At 40.8% G+C, this 18,611-nt stretch overlaps 1 protein-coding gene across 2 annotated transcripts in view; it reads right to left on the bottom strand.

Moving 5' to 3' along the window:
- Positions 1-18,611, bottom strand: part of BTBD8 (BTB domain containing 8) — a 98,901-nt gene that overhangs the window by 66,833 nt on the left and 13,457 nt on the right. For both annotated transcript variants that reach the window (XM_036351673.1, XM_036351674.1), the window contains exon 3: positions 4,864-5,096. In XM_036351673.1, coding sequence (XP_036207566.1) covers positions 4,864-5,096 — 233 coding nt within the window. The remainder of the gene's footprint in view (positions 1-4,863; positions 5,097-18,611) is intronic.

Genomic DNA, 18,611 nt, shown 5'->3' with positions numbered 1-18,611 from the left:
TAGTAAGAGGAGTGCCACGAGTAGACTTGCAATCAACAGACATTGTTCTATATGATATAAATGGGTAGCACAATGAGAGAGGCCTGGCAAGCAGCTTGGGTGCAAATTCTCAAGGAAACAGCAAAGTCCTAAAATAAAAATTGGCGAGAGGATATATAAGAGAAGTTTTTAAGACTATTTAGGAGGTAAATCAATAGACGGGTTAACAAATCAATAGAAGGGTACGAGGAGAGTAAATGAATAGAAACATAGTAATATAATTCACACTGATAGAGTATTCAAATAAAGAGCAGGTTGGGAGAGGTGGGTGATTAGGTCAGTTTGAGACAGGTTAAATTTTTGAGATATTTAAGGTATACAGAGCGGAAGAAAAGTAGATTTACAGTTGTGAGTATGCAAAACAGTTTATTCTATTATTATTAATTAACTACTGTATTATTGTCCATACAAACAACTGTAAACCTACTTTTGCCTCACCCTGTATTTAGACAGATATATGAAGTTCAAAAAAATCAGGAAGAACAATTATTTAAAGGGCAGAAAGGTGATTTGCCAGTGAAGGAGAATGAGGAGTGACCAACAAGGAAAATCAAGAGAGCACAATGGCACAGAATATAGAGGAAGTTTTGAGGAGGGTGGTGGTGGCAGTATGAAAGACTGCAAAGAAGTTAATAAAATATGGACAAGTGTCTGTGAAACTGGTAAACATGGGCATTTTCCATGGAATGATGGAGAAAGTAGTTAAAAGTCAGGGGGCTGAGGAGGAAAAGAACTCTTTTCACTTATACTTAACAACTTGTTTGGCTGCTTTAATGGGTTGTGGTGGAGCCACTGCAGAGCTCTAGACTACAGGCAGGAAAAATGGGTATCAAATACCAGCTCTGCCCACTGGTCTGTATGCATGGCTTTGGGAAAGTCCTTTAATCCTGAGCCTTGGAATCCTATCTATAAAGTCAGTCTGTAACCACTTACGTCTTAGTTTATCTGAGACTAAAGGAGATAAAATATATGAATGGATTTGTCTCAAGCCTAGAATAGACATTCATTCATTCCTTCTCATTTATTCACCATAATAAAGTATGGTGAATAATCAGAGTAATATAGCTGAGCTTAAATCACTTTGTTTGTTATGATTGTTGAACTAAACATTAGTAACAAAAGCCTTTAGTTAACTGATACTTCCATATACATTCAATTCTGCTGTAACACTTGTTTGAAAACATAAGTTTAATCCAACACAACTGATATATTAGGGAACAATCTGAGCAGAACATGAAATTTTTATTTGCTTAGGTACAAGTTCATCCACGAGAAACACTAGGCCAATGCAGAAAACTGTACCAGCTGAACTGAGCCATGGAAGAACACACAGAGCACACATAAACACCCAAAACATCCACCAGATACTCAGTTCACCACGTCATGAGCCACACCCATCCATATCTGGTGTTACAAATTCCCATCTTATTTTAGATGGAGTTCAACCAATATTTGGGAAACCACTTTCTGTTAATATATTTGTGTTTCTACGTGGCCTGGCCTTTCAGAAGAGAGCACTGGCAAATTTGGATAAAAGATTAAACAGTAAACATGCCTTGGAAGCTAGAGATAATGTGATGCCCCAAAAAGATTTAGAGACTCTCCTCACCCCCAAACCATTTATTTCCTTACACTCCAGGGAAGTGAAGCTACCTTCCTCTCCCCTCACCAGAGATTTATTTACCTTCCAAAGTAAAGTTCCACCTGTCCCTCTCTGGTTTGGAGGATGGGCAGATCTGCTGGGACAGTATAAAACTCTCTGAATTTTCATGTTCCTGTCCATGGTGTAATACCACTGCATGTGAAGGATAACATCTGGGCCTCACCACATAGCCTTACGGGAACTGGGGGTTGGAACTAGCACTAAGATGCTCTGTGAGTAATAAACACTTTGTTCTCTGACTCAGAGGTCTCAAGTTTCCTGTTAGAACATTTACTATTTCTATATATCTATATGTCTGTAGCTATATCCTTAATATCCTCCTTCCCCACCAATCCACAATAATTCACAAGCTGCAATTCCTCTGACATGCACTCCCACAAACAAACTAAGCCAAATGCCGTATTTATTTAAGTATTTATATATTTCTTCACCTTTTAACATGTTTAAAACTAAGCTATACTTTTTATTAAGTTCCTATCTTTTAAAAATGTGTCATGACAAAATTTTCAGTAATTTTTTGTGTCATGACAAAAAGTAACAGTGATTTTTGTGTTGCATGGTGTTTTTTAAGAAATGCATATATATTGTATTTTAACAGAACTGACTATAGTCTGGTAGGTTAGAATAAGAATAATAACATGTGGAGCCGGAACTAAGATGGCGGCATAGGTAAACACCGGGAAATTATCGCCTCACACAACAATTGAAAATTACCGCAAAGGACTGAGCAAACATCATCCAGAACAACAGGAAGGCTGGCTGAGTGTAAATTCCACAACTAGAAGGAAAGAAAAGCACGCTGAGAGCCAGAGGCGCTGCGGAGGTGAAGTGCAGAGGTACGGCGGCGCGCGCGCGAGGAAAGGGGGTGGCGCCTGAGGACGCGGCTGTCTTTTTGAATCACAAACTCCCGACAGCTCTGAACTCCGGTTCCGGGAAGTCTCTGGGGACCCAGGTCTCATACGGGGAGAAGCTGGTCTGTCCAGCAGCGAGCGAACTTGAGGGCGGCTTTCCCTCAGAGGTGCTTGCAGCCCTTACCGGAACACTGAGACGCGCGACTCCGGGCGGAGAATCGGCCATGGCTGCTTTCTCCGCCCTCTGACTCCCTGAGACCCCGCCCCACCCAGGCTGCGGCAGAGGCTTTTGCATGTGAATGTACCTAACTGCAGCCGAACCAGGCAGACCTGGAACTTCCAAGAGAAGGCCCAAGGCCCCGCAGCGGCTTGCATTGCTTCACAGCTGAGCCTCTTCGTGGCTCCTGCTGTGTGGCCTCAGGCAGAGGCTGAATTAGCACCTCCTTAGATCCAGGAGCCACTGTACCCAGTGGTCAGAGGGGGTCCATCCAGACTGCAACTCCTCAGATCCATAAGGGACGCACTCAGGGAGCAGACTCAGTGAGCACCAAAGCCCCACTGAAGCAAGTCTTGCCCCAGAAGGGTGTCTTCAGCACAGAAGTTCTCCCACTTTAGACACAGCTGATTCTCACAGCCAATTGGCCTGGAGGTCAATTCCTCCCAGTGATTCTACAACAACCAAGGCACCAAGAGTGCACCAAGAGTGTCCACCCCAGGTAACTGGGGAGGCTGAGCTACTGGGCCCTACAGGACACCTGGCGCACAGGGCCACTCTATCAACACAGGGAAGCTGCCAAAATGCGGAGACAAAGAAACAGGTCACAAATGGCAGAAATGGAGGAAAGCAAACGATTGGATATAGAGTTTAAGGCCACGGTTATAAGGTTTTTCAAGAATTTTATGGAAACCGCCGATAAATTTAATGAATCCCTCAATAAGTATAGGGAGACCATGGAGGACATGAAAAAGGACCAACTAGAAATTAAGCATACACTGACTGAAATAAAGAATAATTTACAGAGATCCAGCAGCAGACAAGAGGATCCCAAGAATCAAGTCAAAGATTTGAAATACAAAGAAACAAAAAATACCCAACCGAAAAAGAAAAAAGAAAAGAGATTCCAAAAATATGAAGATAGTGTAAGGAACCTCTGGGACAACTTCAAGCGTACCAACATCAGAATTATAGGGGTACCAGAAGGAGAGAGAGGGCAAGATATTGAAAACCTTTTTGAAGAAATAATGACAGAAAACTTCCCCTACCTGGTGAAAGAAATGGACTTACAAGTCCAGGAAGCGCAGAGAACCCCAAACAAAAGGAATCCAAGGAGGACCACACCAAGACACATCATAATTAAAATGCCAAGAGCAAAAGATAAAGAGAGAATCTTAAAAGCAGCAAGAGAAAGACAGTCAGTTACCTACAAGGGAGTACCCATACGACTGTCAGCTGATTTCTCAACAGAAACCATGCAGGCCAGAAGAGACTGGCAAGAAATATTCAAAGTGATGAATAGCAAGAACCTGCAACCAAGATTACTTTATCCAGCAAAGCTATCATTCAGAATAGAAGGTCAGATAAAGAGCTTCACGGATAAGAAAAAGCTAAAGGAGTTCATCACCACCAAACCAGCATTATATGAAATGCTGAAAGGTATTCTTTAAGAAGAGGAAGAAGAAAAAGGAACTCTTACCATTTGCCACAGCATGGATGGAACTGGAGAGCGGATAAATACCACAGGATCTCACTCATTTGTGGAATATAATGAACAACATAAGCTGATGAACAAGGACTGATCCAGAGACGGAGAGGCATTGATTGGACTGTTGGGCCTTGGAGGGAAGGTAGGGGAGGGTGGGGGTAAGGGGGAAAGATCAACCAAAGGACTTATATGCAAGCATATAGGCCTAACCAATGGACATGTACAACGGGGGGGTGAGGGCATGAGCGGGGGTGGGGGGGGTGGGGGGTAGAGGGTAACGTGGGGACAAGGACACATATGTAATATCTTAATCAATAAAAAATATATTAAAAAAAAATAACATGTGGAGGCTTAAAAGGATAATTGTGAATTATATATGTATTTATTTATAATAACTCCATCTCCAATTACTTGGGAATATGAGAGTTGACCATACTATTATTTTCATTTACCCATAAAATTTACTTTCATTGCATTTACTTTCATTTAATTTATAAAAAGAGCAGCAGAGCTGATTTTTGAAGTATGCTTTTCTCTAATTATATCAGAATATAATTACTTTCATATCCACAAAATTTTATAAAAATCAACAACTAAAATGGCTTACCACTGGAAATAAAATTGTCCTCTTCATTGTTGATATCTGGAATTTCATGCTTCAGAAGAGAACAATCAGGTGATTTTTTATCTAAGAGCTCTAAAGATGGTCTTCCATCATTGTCAGTATACTTTCCAAAACTGAAGTCATTTTTAGTTTGTGGTAACCCACTCTTTCCTATCTTTTTCCTAAGAATTTCCTTTTCATAGTTTTTTAAGTTTCTGTTTGATGAGTATACAATCCTAAAAGACAAAATATAAAATATTAATAGAAAGAATGGTTATCCTTAAAAGCTAGTTTCCTATTGTGCAGCTTTCATATGTAACAACTATATAATTTTAAAACATTTAAACCCTAGCCAGTTTGGCTCATTGGATAGAGTGTCAGACTGCAGACTGAAGGGTCCCAGGTTCGATACTGGTCAAGGGCACATGCCTGAATTGTGGGCTCAATCCCCAGTAGGGGATGTGCAGGAGGCAGCCAATTAATGATTCTTTCTCATCATTGATGTTTCTATCTCTCTTTCCCTCTCCCTTCCTCTCTGAAATCAATAAAAAAAAATATATATTTTTTTAAAAAACATTTCAAATCTGAACTAACTGTAGAAAAGTTGATCTAAAATAGCAGAAAGTTTGAAAAGTAGTCTATAATTTTTTTTTTTAATGTTAAAGAGGAATATATAATGCCAACAAATTAGATAACCTAGATGAAGTGGACAATTCCCAGAAAGACACACACTACCAAATCTGACTGAAGAAGAAACAGAATAGCCCAGCCAGTGTGCTCAGTGGTTGACCTGCAAATCAGGAGGTCACAGTTTGATTCCCAGTCAGGGCACATGCCTGGTTTGTGGGCTCTATCTCCAGTGCGGGGTGTGCAGAAGGCAGCTGATCGGTGATTCTCTCTCATCACTGATGTTTCTATCCCTCTCTCACTCTCCCTTCCCTTCTGAAATCAATAAAAATATATTTTTTTAAAAAAGAAAAGAATACACAAAGCTATCTCTATTTACAGATGACAAACCCATACACAGAGGTTGAATTAATCACTAATGATATAATCATTTGTGCCTAAGTAATGATGCCTCCATAATAACCATAAAGGATGGGGTTCAAAGAGCCTTCAGGTTGGTGAACACATAAAGATATTGGGAGAGTGGTTTGCCCAGAGAGCGCATGGAAGCTCTGTGCCCTTTTCCACATACCTGCCTCTATTCATCTCTTCCATCTGACTATTTCTGAGTAATATCCTTTATAATAAAATGGTAATGTAAGTAAGTAAGATGTATTCCTGAATTTTGTGAGCTTCTCTAGCAAATTTATTGAACACTAGAGGCCCGGTACACGAATTTGTGCACCAGTGGGGTCCCTCGGCCTGGCCTGTGGCATTGGGCCAAAACCAGCTCTCCGACATCTCCCTAGGGACCCTGGATTGTGAGAGGGCACAGGCCAGGCCAAGGGACACCACCAGTGTGCAATCAGGGCGGGGGAGAGATGCGGGAGTTTGGCCAGCCGGGGAAGGACTATGGGAGGGCTCCAGGGCATGTCTAGCCCATCTTGCTCAGTCCTGATCAGCTGGACCCCAGCAGCAAGCTAACCTATCGGTTGGAGCATCTGCTCCCTGGTGGTCAGTGCACATCATAGCAACTGGTTGACTGGTCGACTGCCCCCTGGTGGTCAGTGCATGTCATAGCAATCATTAGCATATTACGCTTTGATTGGCTGAACAGCCAACCTGTTGACTGGACACAGTATATTAGGCTTTTATTATATAGGATTATATAGGATAAGGTACGAGTCATGGGAACCTCCAAGTTATACAGTTGGTCAGAAGCATAGGTAACAACTTGGACTTCAGATTGGCATCTGAAGTGGGGAATGGGAAGCAGTCCCATTGGAATGAGCCCTTAACCTGTGGGATCTGATGCTTTCTCCAGGTATATATTATCAGGATTTAGTTAAATCTATAGGACACCTAGCTGGTGTCTGGAGAATTTCAGAATTGCTTGGTGTGAGGAAAAATCCCTACACATTTGGTGACCAGAGGTGTCAGGATTAAAGTATTCTATGAGTAGAGTATTAAGAGTGAAAGGGCCTACCCTAACCAGTTTGGCTCAGTGGATAGAGCGTCAGCCTGCGGACTGAAAGGTCCCAGGTTCAATTCCGGTCAAGGGCATGTACCTTGGTTGTGGACACGTCCCCAGTAGGAGGTGTGCAGAAGGCAGCTGATCGATGTTTCTCTGTCATCGATGTTTCTAACTCTCTATCCCTCTCCCTTCCTTTCTGTAAAAAATCAATAAAATATATATTTTAAAAAAAGAGTAAAAGGGCCTTGTCAGGGTTGCTCAGTGGTTAGAGTGCCAGCCTATAGGATGGAGGGTCTCAGGTTAGATTCCAGGTCAAGGGTATGTAGCTAGGTTGCAGGCTCAATCCCTGGCTCCAGTCAGGCCATGGGTGGGAGGCAACCAATCAATGTCTCTTTAACAGTGATGTCCCAAACACCCCCTCACCCCGCACCCCCGCTGCTTCCACTTGGTCTGAAAATCAATGGAAAAAATATCCTTGGGTGAGGATTAATAAAACAAAACAAAACAAAACAAAAAAGAGTGGAAGAGACACACAGGAGAGTGTCTTTCCTTTACAGGTATCTAGATAATCCAATGGGAAAAAGATAGTCTCTTAAAAAAATATGGTGCTGGGACAACCTGATATCTAAATGTAAAGGAATGAAGTAGGGCCCTAGGCTCACACTATATACAAAAATTTAGTCAATGATCTAAATGTAAGAACTAGAAGTATAAAACTTTGTAAGTATACACAGATATAAATCTTCATGACCTTGGATTAGGCAATGGTTTCTTAGATATGACATCAAAAGCACAATTAACAAAAAGTAGATAAAATAGAAATCATAGAAATTTAAATTTTTTAAGAACTCATGGACATAGACAACAGTGTGGTGATTTGGAGGTGGGGTGGAAGAAGACACAGAGGGATAAATGGTGATGGAAAAAGTAAAATAAAATTAAAAAAAAATTTTGTGCTTTCAAGGATACCATCAAAAAAGTTAAAAGACAATATACAGAATGGGAGAAAACTTTTGCAAATCATTTATCTAATATGAGATTGTATCTAGAATATATAAAGAATTTCTAGCCCTAGCCAGTTTGGCTCAGTGGATAGAGCGTGGGCCTGTGGACTGAAGGATCCTGGGTTCGATTCCAGTTAAGGGCACATACCCAGGTTGTGGGCTCGATCCCCAGTAGGGGGCGTGCAGGAGGCAGCCAATCAGTGATTCTCTCTCATCATTGATGTTTCTATCTCTCTCTCCCTTCCTCTCTGAAATCAATAAAAATATTTTTTAAAAAAAGAATTTCTAGAACTCAATAAATATACTGGTAAAGACAAATAACCCAAATTTAAAACACGCAAAAAATAGACAATTCTCCAAACAAGATATACAATCAGTCAATATGCACACAAAAAGATGTTCAAAAGCATTAGTCATCAGAGGAATGAAAATCAAAACCACAAGATATCACTTCATACCCATTAGGCTATAACAAAAAAGATAGTAAGTTTTGTTGAGAATTTGGAACAACTGAAAACCTCATACATGGGGGTAAGAATGTGAAATGGTGTAGCATCTTTGGAAAACAGTCTGGCAATTCTACTTTTAGGAATATAACACAAGAGAACTGAAAACATGCTGACACAAAAACTTGGTACATAATGTTCACAGAATTATTCATACATTAAAAGATGAAAACAACCCAAATGTCTATCAACTGATAAATGCATAAACAAAATATGGTATATCCACATGTACAGAAAAGAGTTAACATACCAGATCTGACTATTATCTTCATTTTTTAATTTTTTTTATTTTATTTATTGCTTAAAGTATTACAAAGAGTATTACATATGTCTCCTTTTCCCCCCCCCCCCGCCCTTGACAATCCCCTGGCCTCCTCTACCCCCCAGTGTCTTATGTCCATTGGTTATGCTTATATGCATGCATACAAGTCCTTTGGTTGATCTCTTACCCACCCCCCTCCTGCCCTCCCACCCACCCCGGCCTTCCTCCTGTAGTTTGACAGTCTGTTCGAGGCAGCTCTGCCTCTGTATCTATTTTTGTTCATAAGTTTATAATGGTCTTTATTATCCAGAAATGAGTGAGATCATGTGGTATTTTTCCTTCACTGACTGGCTTATTTCATTTAGCATAATGCTCTCCAGTTCCATCCATGCTGTTGCAAATGGTAAAAGTTCCTTCTTTTTTACAGCAGCATAGTATTCCATCGTGTAGATAGATGTACCACAGTTTTCTAATCCATTCATCTATTGATGGGCACTTAGGCTGTTTCCAGATCTTAGCTATGGTGAATTGTGCTGCTATGAACATAGGGGTGCATATATCCTTTCTGATTGGTGTTTCTTGTTTTCTGGGATATATTCCTAGCTCATTCTATGAAGCCAGCATCACCCTAATACCAAAACCAGGTAAAGACAACACAATGAAAGAGAATTACAGGCCAATATCCCTCATGAACATAGATGCCAAAATCCTCAACAAAATCTTAGCAAATCGGATCCAGCAGTACATCAGAAAGATCATACACCACGAGCAAGTAGGATTTATCCCAGGGATGCAAGGATGGTACAATATCCGCAAATCAATAAACGTGATACATCACATAAACAAATTGAAAGAAAAAAACCACATAGTCATATCAATTGATGCGGAGAAAGCATTTGACAAAATTCAACACCCATTTTTGATAAAAACTCTCAGCAAGGTGGGAATTGAAGGATCATACCTCAACATAATAAAAGCCATATATGACAAACCCACAGCCAACATCATACTCAATGGAGAAAAACTAACACCATTTCCCCTAAGAACAGGAACAAGACAGGGATGCCCACTCTCACCACTCCTGTTCGACATAGTACTGGAAGTATTAGCCATTGCAATTAGACAAGAAGAAGAAATAAAAGGCATCCAAATTGGAAAAGAAGAAGTAAAACTGTCCTTATTTGCAGATGACATGATATTATACTTAAAAAACCCTAAAGACTCCATCAATAAACTATTAGACTTAATAAAAGAATTTGGCAATGTAGCAGGATACAAAATTAACGCCAAGAAATCTATGGCATTTCTATACACCAATAGTGAATGTGCAGAAAGAGAAACTAAAAAAGCAATCCCATTTACCATCGCACCAAAAAAATTAAGCTACCTAGGAATAAACTTAACTAAAGAGGTAAAAGACCTCTTCTCAGAAAACTACAGGACGTTGAAAAAAGAGATAGAGGAAGACATAAAGAGATGGAAGAACATACCATGTTTTTGGATTGGTAGAATCAACATCATTAAAATGTCCATACTGCCCAAAGCAATCTATAAATTCAACGCACTTCCCATTAAAATACCAATGGCATGTTTCACAGACCTAGAACATACTCTCCAAAAATTCATCTGGAATAAAAAAAGACCCCGAATAGCTGCAGCGATCCTGAGAAAGAACAAAGTAGGTGGGGTCTCAATACCAGATATCAAGCTGTATTACAAAGCCACTGTTCTCAAAACTGCCTGGTACTGGCACAAGAACAGACATATAGATCAATGGAATAGAATAGAGAGCCCAGAAATCAGCCCCAACCAATACGCTCAATTAATATTTGACAAAGGAGGCAAGAACATACAATGGAGTCAGGATAGTCTCTTCAATAAATGGTGTTGGGAAAATTGGACAGATACATGCAAGAAAATGAAACCAGACCACCAACTTACACCATACACAAAAATAAACTCAAAATGGATAAAGGACTTAAATATACGACGGGAAACCATACAAATACTAGAAGAATCCAAAGGCAACAAAATCTCAGACATATGCCGAAGCAATTTCTTCACCGATACAGCTCCTAAGGCATTGGAAACTAAAGAGAAAATGAACAAATGGGACTACATCAAAATAAAAAGCTTCTGCACAGCAAAAGAAACCATCAACAAAACAACGAGAAAACCCACTGTGTGGGAAAACATATTTGCCAATGTCATATCTGATAAGGGCCTAATCTCCAAAATTTATAGGGAACTCATACAACTTAACAAAAGGAAGATAAACAATCCAATCAAAAAATGGGCAAAGGATCTAAATAGACACCTTTCAAAAGAGGACATTCAGAAAGCCAAGAGACATATGAAAACATGCTCAAAGTCACTAATCATCCAAGAGATGCAAATCAAAACAACAATGAGGTACCACCTCACACCTGTCAGACTGGCTATCATCAACAAATCAACAAACGACAAGTGCTGGAGAGGATGTGGAGAAAAAGGAACACTTGTGCACTGCTGGTGGGAATGCAGACTGGTGCAGCCACTATGGAAGACAGTATGGAGTTTCCTCAAAAAACTACAAATGACTATTATCTTCTGTAAGACTTACAAGGTTAGCCCTTGGCTGGTATCTGAAAACATGATTTCAGGAGTGTTGCTAGGATTTTGTAAATTACAACGGTGGCCCATTATGCCTGAACAATTGGTTTATGCTAAACACCTCCTTTCTTTCTTTCTTTCTTTCTTTTTTATTAATATATTTTATTGATTTCTCACAGAGAGGAAGGGAGAGAGATAGAGAGCTAGAAACATCGATGAGAGAGAAACATTGATCAGCCGCCTCCTGCACACCCCCCACTGGGGATGTGCCCGCAACCCAGGCACATGCCCTTGACCGGAATCGAACCCGGGACCTTCCAGTCCGCAGGCCGACGCTCTATCCACTGAGCCAAACCGGTTTAGGCAACACCTCCTTTCTTTCTAGGAGTCTAGAATATGGGTATACATTAGGTAAAGGATGCACATGTAATCAATCCCTAATAAAAACTCTGGATGTTGGCCTTTAATGAGCTCCCCTGGTTGACAACATTTCAGAAATGTTGTCACAACTCACTGCTAGGAGAAAGGAAACTTGCACCTTGGAAACTTGCACCTGGTTTCCTGTAGACTTTACCCCATGTGCCTTTTCTGTTTCTTCATAATAAATCATAGCCTGGAGTATGACTATATGCTGAGTCCTGTGAGTCCTCACAAAACCATCAAACCTGAGGATGGTCTTGGTGACCCTTGATCCATTATACAATGAAATATTCAACCACAAAAAGGAATGAAGTACTGATGAACACCACAACATGGATGAACCTTGAAAATATCATCCCAAGTTTAAAAAGCCAGACATAAAAGGCTGCATACTATATGATGCCACTTATTTGGAATGTCCACAATAAGCAAAACCTTAAAGGTAGAAAGTAGATTATTGGTTGCCAGGAACTAGAGGGGAGGAAAGAGTAGAAAGTAACTGCTAATGGGTATAGGATTTCTTTTTAGGATGATGACAATATTCTGGAATTAGGCAGTGGTGATGGTTGCACAACACTGTGAATACAGTAGATCCTTGAATAGCCCAGATTTAAATCAGCATCAGCATTTGAATGGACCTGTGCAGTTCCAACCTGCATTGATCAAGGGTCAACTGTATTCTAAAACCACTGATTTACTTTAAAAGAGTGAATTTTATAATATGTGAATATCTCAATTTTTAAAAAGGAGAATGGAATTGGGGAGTGTGATAGATAACTTGAAATTTGATGTGCAAAGGAGCAGAGCATTAGGGTATTAGCTGGTAGAGTATTAGCTGGAGGAGAAGTAGGGTTAAGCAGAGAGTTTTGTTGTTCTTTTAGGTGAAGGGGGACACCATGTTTATATGCTAACTAGAGGCCCTGTGTATGAAATTCGTGCAAGAGTAGGCTTTCGTAGCCTTGGCTGCCTCGGCTCTTGCAGCCCAGGCTTCATCCAGAAGGTCATCCGGAAGGACGTCTGGATGGTCATTCCACTGTTCAGCTGTTCAGTCAATTTGCATATTACGCTTTTATTATTATAGATAAGATCCAAGAGAAGTGACCTTGTTTTTTCAAAAGTGAAAATTGCTGGAGCAATGTCTCTGAGTAGGTGAAAAAGAACAGAATGAGATCTAGAGGACAAGAGGAGGAATTGATTGTAAAGTACTGACAGTTCATCAATAGTAACACGAGAAATGACAAAGCATATGATGCAGGTGCGCGTAGATGTGGGAGAAATCTGTGCAAGTTCTCTTCCAATTGCCTTGATTTTTCCAATGAAATAGAAAGAAAGATTATAAAGTCAGAATGAGTATAAGGGAAGAGCAGTTGAAAGTTCAAGAAAGAGGAGGTGTGAAATATCAAGGAGAATGGGAGAGCAAATGAAACTAGGAAAATATTATATGATTGCATGTAATATGACCAACAGCACTAAATGCCTACTTGAGGCTTCATGGTCATTATTTTTTAAAAAAATCTTTATTGTTGAAAATATTAGATATGTCCCTCCCCCCCCGCCCCCCCCCCCCATTGACCCCTTCTAGCCTGCCCCCATCCCCAACCCTAGGCCTTCACCATACTATTATCTGTGTCCATAGTTATGCATATGTGCATACAAGTTCTTTGGTTGATCTCCCCAAGCAAGCACCCCTCCACCCCTGCCTCCTTCCCCTTCTATCATTACTCTGTTCCATACTTCTATGTCTCTGGATCTGTTTTGTTCATCAGTTTATTTTGTTCATTAGATTCCACATATGAGTGAGATCATGTGATACTTGTCTTTCTCTGACTGGCTTATTTCATTTAGCATAATACTCTCCAGCTTCATTTAAAGTGAGACCAGCCCTAGCTGGTTTGGCTCAGTGGATAGAGCATCAGCCTATAGACTGAAGGGTCCCAGTCAGGGCATATGCCCAGGTTGCAGGCTTGATCCCTAATGGGGGTGTGTAGTAGGCAGCTGATCAATGATTCTCTCTCATCATTGATGTTTATATCAATTGATTCCTCTCTGAAATCAATTATATATATATAAAGTGAGACTGACTAGCATGTGTTTTTCTCCTGTCTTATTTTATATATATACTAGTAGCCTGGTGCACAAAAATTTGTGCACTCGGGGGTGGGGGGGTGAGGGGTGGGGCCAGACCCCTCAGCCCGACCTGCACCCTCTGTCATGTTCTGAGACCCCGGCCACTCCTGGCCTAAGCACAGGCCTACAGGCTTGGGGCTGCCTGGCTCCCGAGGCCCCATTTTATCAAGAGAACAAAGTCGGCATTAGTTACAGCCCTCACCAAACCCAGTACAGTGCATCTGTGCGTACAACTGCCTCGTTCATGTGCCTGCTTCGCCCTACTGAATTACTAACATCTTGAGGACATAGCTCTGTCTTATCCTGCTTCACCTTCAGTGCCTGGCCTGGTGCCAGGGACCTGAGAGGGTTTGCTGAGTGAGTGAATAATGAGTGAGTGAATGAGTGAATGAATGAGCCAGTAAGTGAATGAGCAAGCAGCCACGGGGCAGAAGTTCCGGCCCCGCTCCCAGCTGCCTGACACCCACCCCGGGAAGTTCCCACTCTGCTCCCAGCGCCCGGCGCCCCTCTCCTGGCTGCATAGTTCGTACCCGCTCTCGGTGACGCAAACCCCAGGAAGTTCCTGCCCTGCTCCCAGCGGCCCCATGTCCCTCTCCCAGCTGCATAGTTCTCTGCCTTTGCCCTGCCACCCAGCTCTTGCCTGCCGCCTGGGTTTCTGATCACCATCAGCGGCAGGCGGCTTCTTCCGTCCTTCCCCTTTCGCCTCCCATTATTGTGCCTATGTATGCAAATTAACCGCCATCTCTGTTGGCAGTTAATTTGCATATTGCCTTTATTAGCCAATGGGAAGCGTAGTGGAGGTACGGTTAATTACCCTTTTTGTCTTTTATTAGATAGGATTAGAGGCCTGATGCACGAAATTTGAGCAAGAGTAGGCCTTCCTTCCCCTGACAGCCGGCACTGACTTTGCTTTGGCACCCGGGACCCAGGCTTCCCTCTGGCACCTGGAACCTGGGCTTCCCTCCAGCACCTGGGACTCGGGCTTCGCTTGCAACCCCGGCTTTGTCCAGAAGGTCGTCTGGAAGGACATCTGGTCTAATTAGCATATTATGCTTTTATTATTATAGCTATATATCCTATATAATAAAACTGTAATATGCAAATTGGCTGAATGGCAGAACGACCAGTTGCTATGATGTGCACTGACTACCAGGGGGCAGATGCTCAATGCAGGAGCTAACCCCCGGTGGTCAGTGTGCTCCCACAGGGGGAGCGCTGCTCAGCCAGAAGCTGGGCTCACGGCTGGTGAGTGCAGTGGTGGTGGCAGGAGGTCTTGGACTGTGAGAGGGCACAAGCTGGGCTGAGGGACCCCTCGCCCCAGTGCACGAAATTTCATGCACCAGGCCTCTAGTATGTATATGTGTGTGTGTGTGTGTGTGTGTGTGTGTGTGTATGTATGTATGTGTACATATATATATATATATAGTGAGACTGACCAGCATGTGTTTTTCTCCTGTCTTATTTGACTGTACAGATGTAGGAATAGAGTAGTCAAAGGGCTGCACTTAAGGTTTGGAGTTTTGACATGCAAATAAGACAAATTCAGAGGGGAGGAGTGAATAGAGGCTGTATATAAAGGAAGTGACATAATGACAGAAAGGAATGTAAGCAGAGTAAGGATGGAAATGAAAACATCAGCAGATAAGAAACAATCAAATTTTGTAAGAATAACTGCAGGTCCTGGTGGAGTTAATGAATTATTAGAATTGGAGTTTTAAAGGAGAGAACTAGAAAGATAGGAGGCAGAAGAGAGTGAGACGCTTGGAATCTGATTGTGGAGTGTTGCAGTTACTGATAATGACATATTTCACTTGGTATTGAGTGGTCAAGGTATAATGAAAAACAAGATTACCAGAAAATGGGAATTAAGGAACTAAGAGGCAATGGTATTAAAAACACCATCTATACCCTGGCCGGTTTATCAGTGGTTATAACATCAGCTCGTGGACCTAAGGGCCTCAGGTTTGATTCCTGGTCAAGGGGACATACCTTGGTTATAGGTTCGATCCCCGGCCCTGGTGGCAGAGGGCTGGGGACTCTGGGCTACAAAGGTGGTCTTTAGTTGTCTGGTATCTAGCCCTGGAAAGATCAGAGCAGAGGAGTATTGCTTTCTGGAGTGTAAGAACCAGATAAAGGACATGGGTGCCGAAGGAACTCTGGACTGGTTGGTTTACTTATCGAAGGCATGCTTACAGGAATTAGCTAACCGTGGGGCCCTACCTCATCCGGGTCAGTAGAGCCCCAAATGCCAAAGCACCAAGAACACAGAAAATATAGCTAAGCATAATTAATGCAAGAGTATACCTATCCCACCCACTTCCAGCCCTACTCGTCAGTATAAAGGGCGTAGGAGAGAAAACAGCCACCACCGAGAAAGCTGCAGGGGAAATGGAATCCTTGGTTTTGTGTTGTTCTATATGTTTACCTTACTGACACTTTATCCTAGCATTTCCCAGTTATTGATGTTAAACTGAAAATTCAAAGATCTTCCCTCTTTTCTTTCCTTTACACACACATGCACACATACAAATATACACACACTCTCACAACTATAACATGGGAAGTCTTGTTGGGAAATCAAAGATTTTTATAACCCTGAGTTAAATTTTAATCATGAGATCATAAAGCAAGCACTACTTTCCACTAACAATCATTTGATCCATATTTGAAGTCACTGTATAAAAAACAACTTTTCAAAAACGGTATTTCCAACTCTAACTCAAGTATACACCAAAGTACTCTATATTAAGTAACAACATAACAGAATATTTCAAAAATTTTATTGGTTATTTAAAGAGGAAGAATGTGCATTGAAGACACTTATAAGAAGTAAATTTCACAAAGTAAAAACTCAAAAATCTTTTTATCAGGATTTTTACTAAACAAAATAATTTAACCTCATATTTCACATTATAACCTTCTACTTATGCTTTATGTTAATGTAGAGAAGTTTCAATGCAAAGTGCTAAAAAATGGGAGAGGGCACATAACAAACACTTTCTATATGTAAGAGAATACATGAGGCACCCCTGGGGATGTTCACATCAATGAGATGATCTAATCTCAAGGAACTTATATAACAACAGACATACATGACTAAACTAATACAAAATAGAATGGGACTTAGTGCTTAAAAGAGAAAACTGTGAAGTACAAAGCCATTTACTCCAAACTCCTGGTCTAAATATGAAAAAAAAAAAAACACACCAAGCTAACAGAAATCATAAGATAATGCACAGCCAGATGGCAGATAGATCTCTGTCTTGTTGTCAAGTCCAGTGCTTCCTCCACTCTACCATGCTGTCTCTCATTCTCTTTTTTCTATCAGTTTTACTTATTTATTTTTTAACTGTATTATTATTCCATTATTGGGGAATTCACTTCTATTACTGTCATGAAGCACAGGTTGGGTTAACAGACGAGTTCTTGAGGTACCTACACCCTACTATGGACTTTCTGGTTATAACCACTGTCTATCTGAACTGAAAGCCAGACTCAGGAAGCCTCAATCCCTGCCCTCTCATTCCTGTAAGATCCCAAAGTCAACTATGGAGAAGGTTTTTTTCAGAGGAAAAGAGGACTTTGTCTTCCCAGAAGACAAACCCTCTACTTTGCCTTAAAAGGTAGATAGCAACCCAAACCACAAACAGGTTGGGACCTCCACAGACCTCAATTCCATCATTTTTAATGATAACAAATAAAGGATAACATTGATGGAATTTCTCCTTTTCTCTAATAAATAAAAATTTGGTCTATACCAAGCATCTTCTTATAAACATACACTCAATATCTAAAGAAATGTGTAACTTCATGGGACCAACTACTATGAATAACATTTACTAAAATGTACTTAGTGCTTACCATATGGCAGGTCACTGTGCTAAGTGCTTTATGAGCATCTCATTTAACCCTCACAACAACACTCTGAAGTGGGTTTTGTGATAATCATTTTTTTCAGGTGAGGAAACTAATGATAATTGATCAGTTCAAATTCATAGTTATAAGTGGTGGACCTGGCTTGACTACAAAGCCTGCTCTTACAACAATGCCACTATATCACCTACTAGAGAAAAAAATATATACATTTAAAATTGATAGTTGCCATAACTGGTTTGGCTCAGTGGATAGAGCGTCGGCCTGCGAACTGAAAGGTCCCAGGTTCGATTCCAGTCAAGGGCATGTACCTTGGTTGCGGGCGCATCCCCAGTGGGGAGTGTGCAGGAGTCAGCTGATCGATGTTTCTCTCTCATCAATGTTTCTAACTCTCTACCCCTCTCTCTTCCTCTCTGTAAAAAATCAATAAAATATATTTTAAAAAATAAAATAAAATTGATAGTTGAAACTCAATGATGAGCCTATGATCTATACTGGAAGATAACAATGATTTTCTAAATTTCTCTTACAGTCTCTGTTTAAATTATATGTCACTGTTCTTACACATGGGGGGGAAGCTAAGGTTAGGCAATTTTCCATTTATGCTTGTAGGAGCTTCATATAAGAAACTCTGAAATAAAGAAATAGGCCATTCAAGCAATGGCTGGAGCATAAAATGAAGAAAAATAAGCCAAATCACACAAATATACTTAAAATTTAATCACTCGAAAGTAATTTTCTACACCAAAATCAACATGATTTTGATTATAGGCACAAAGTATGTCAGCAAACAGCCAAAAGCCTAGCATCTAAAAAACACCTAGGATCCAGGACATAAAAACAGAAAAATCTGAGTTCTCATAAAAGTCAAACTGATAACTGGCACT

Source organism: Myotis myotis, unplaced genomic scaffold (assembly GCF_014108235.1).
Source record: "Myotis myotis isolate mMyoMyo1 unplaced genomic scaffold, mMyoMyo1.p scaffold_m19_p_2, whole genome shotgun sequence".
Classification (NCBI taxonomy): Eukaryota; Metazoa; Chordata; class Mammalia; order Chiroptera; family Vespertilionidae; genus Myotis; species Myotis myotis.
Note: the sequence above shows the minus strand (reverse complement) of the source record. Positions and strands in the feature narration are given on the sequence as shown.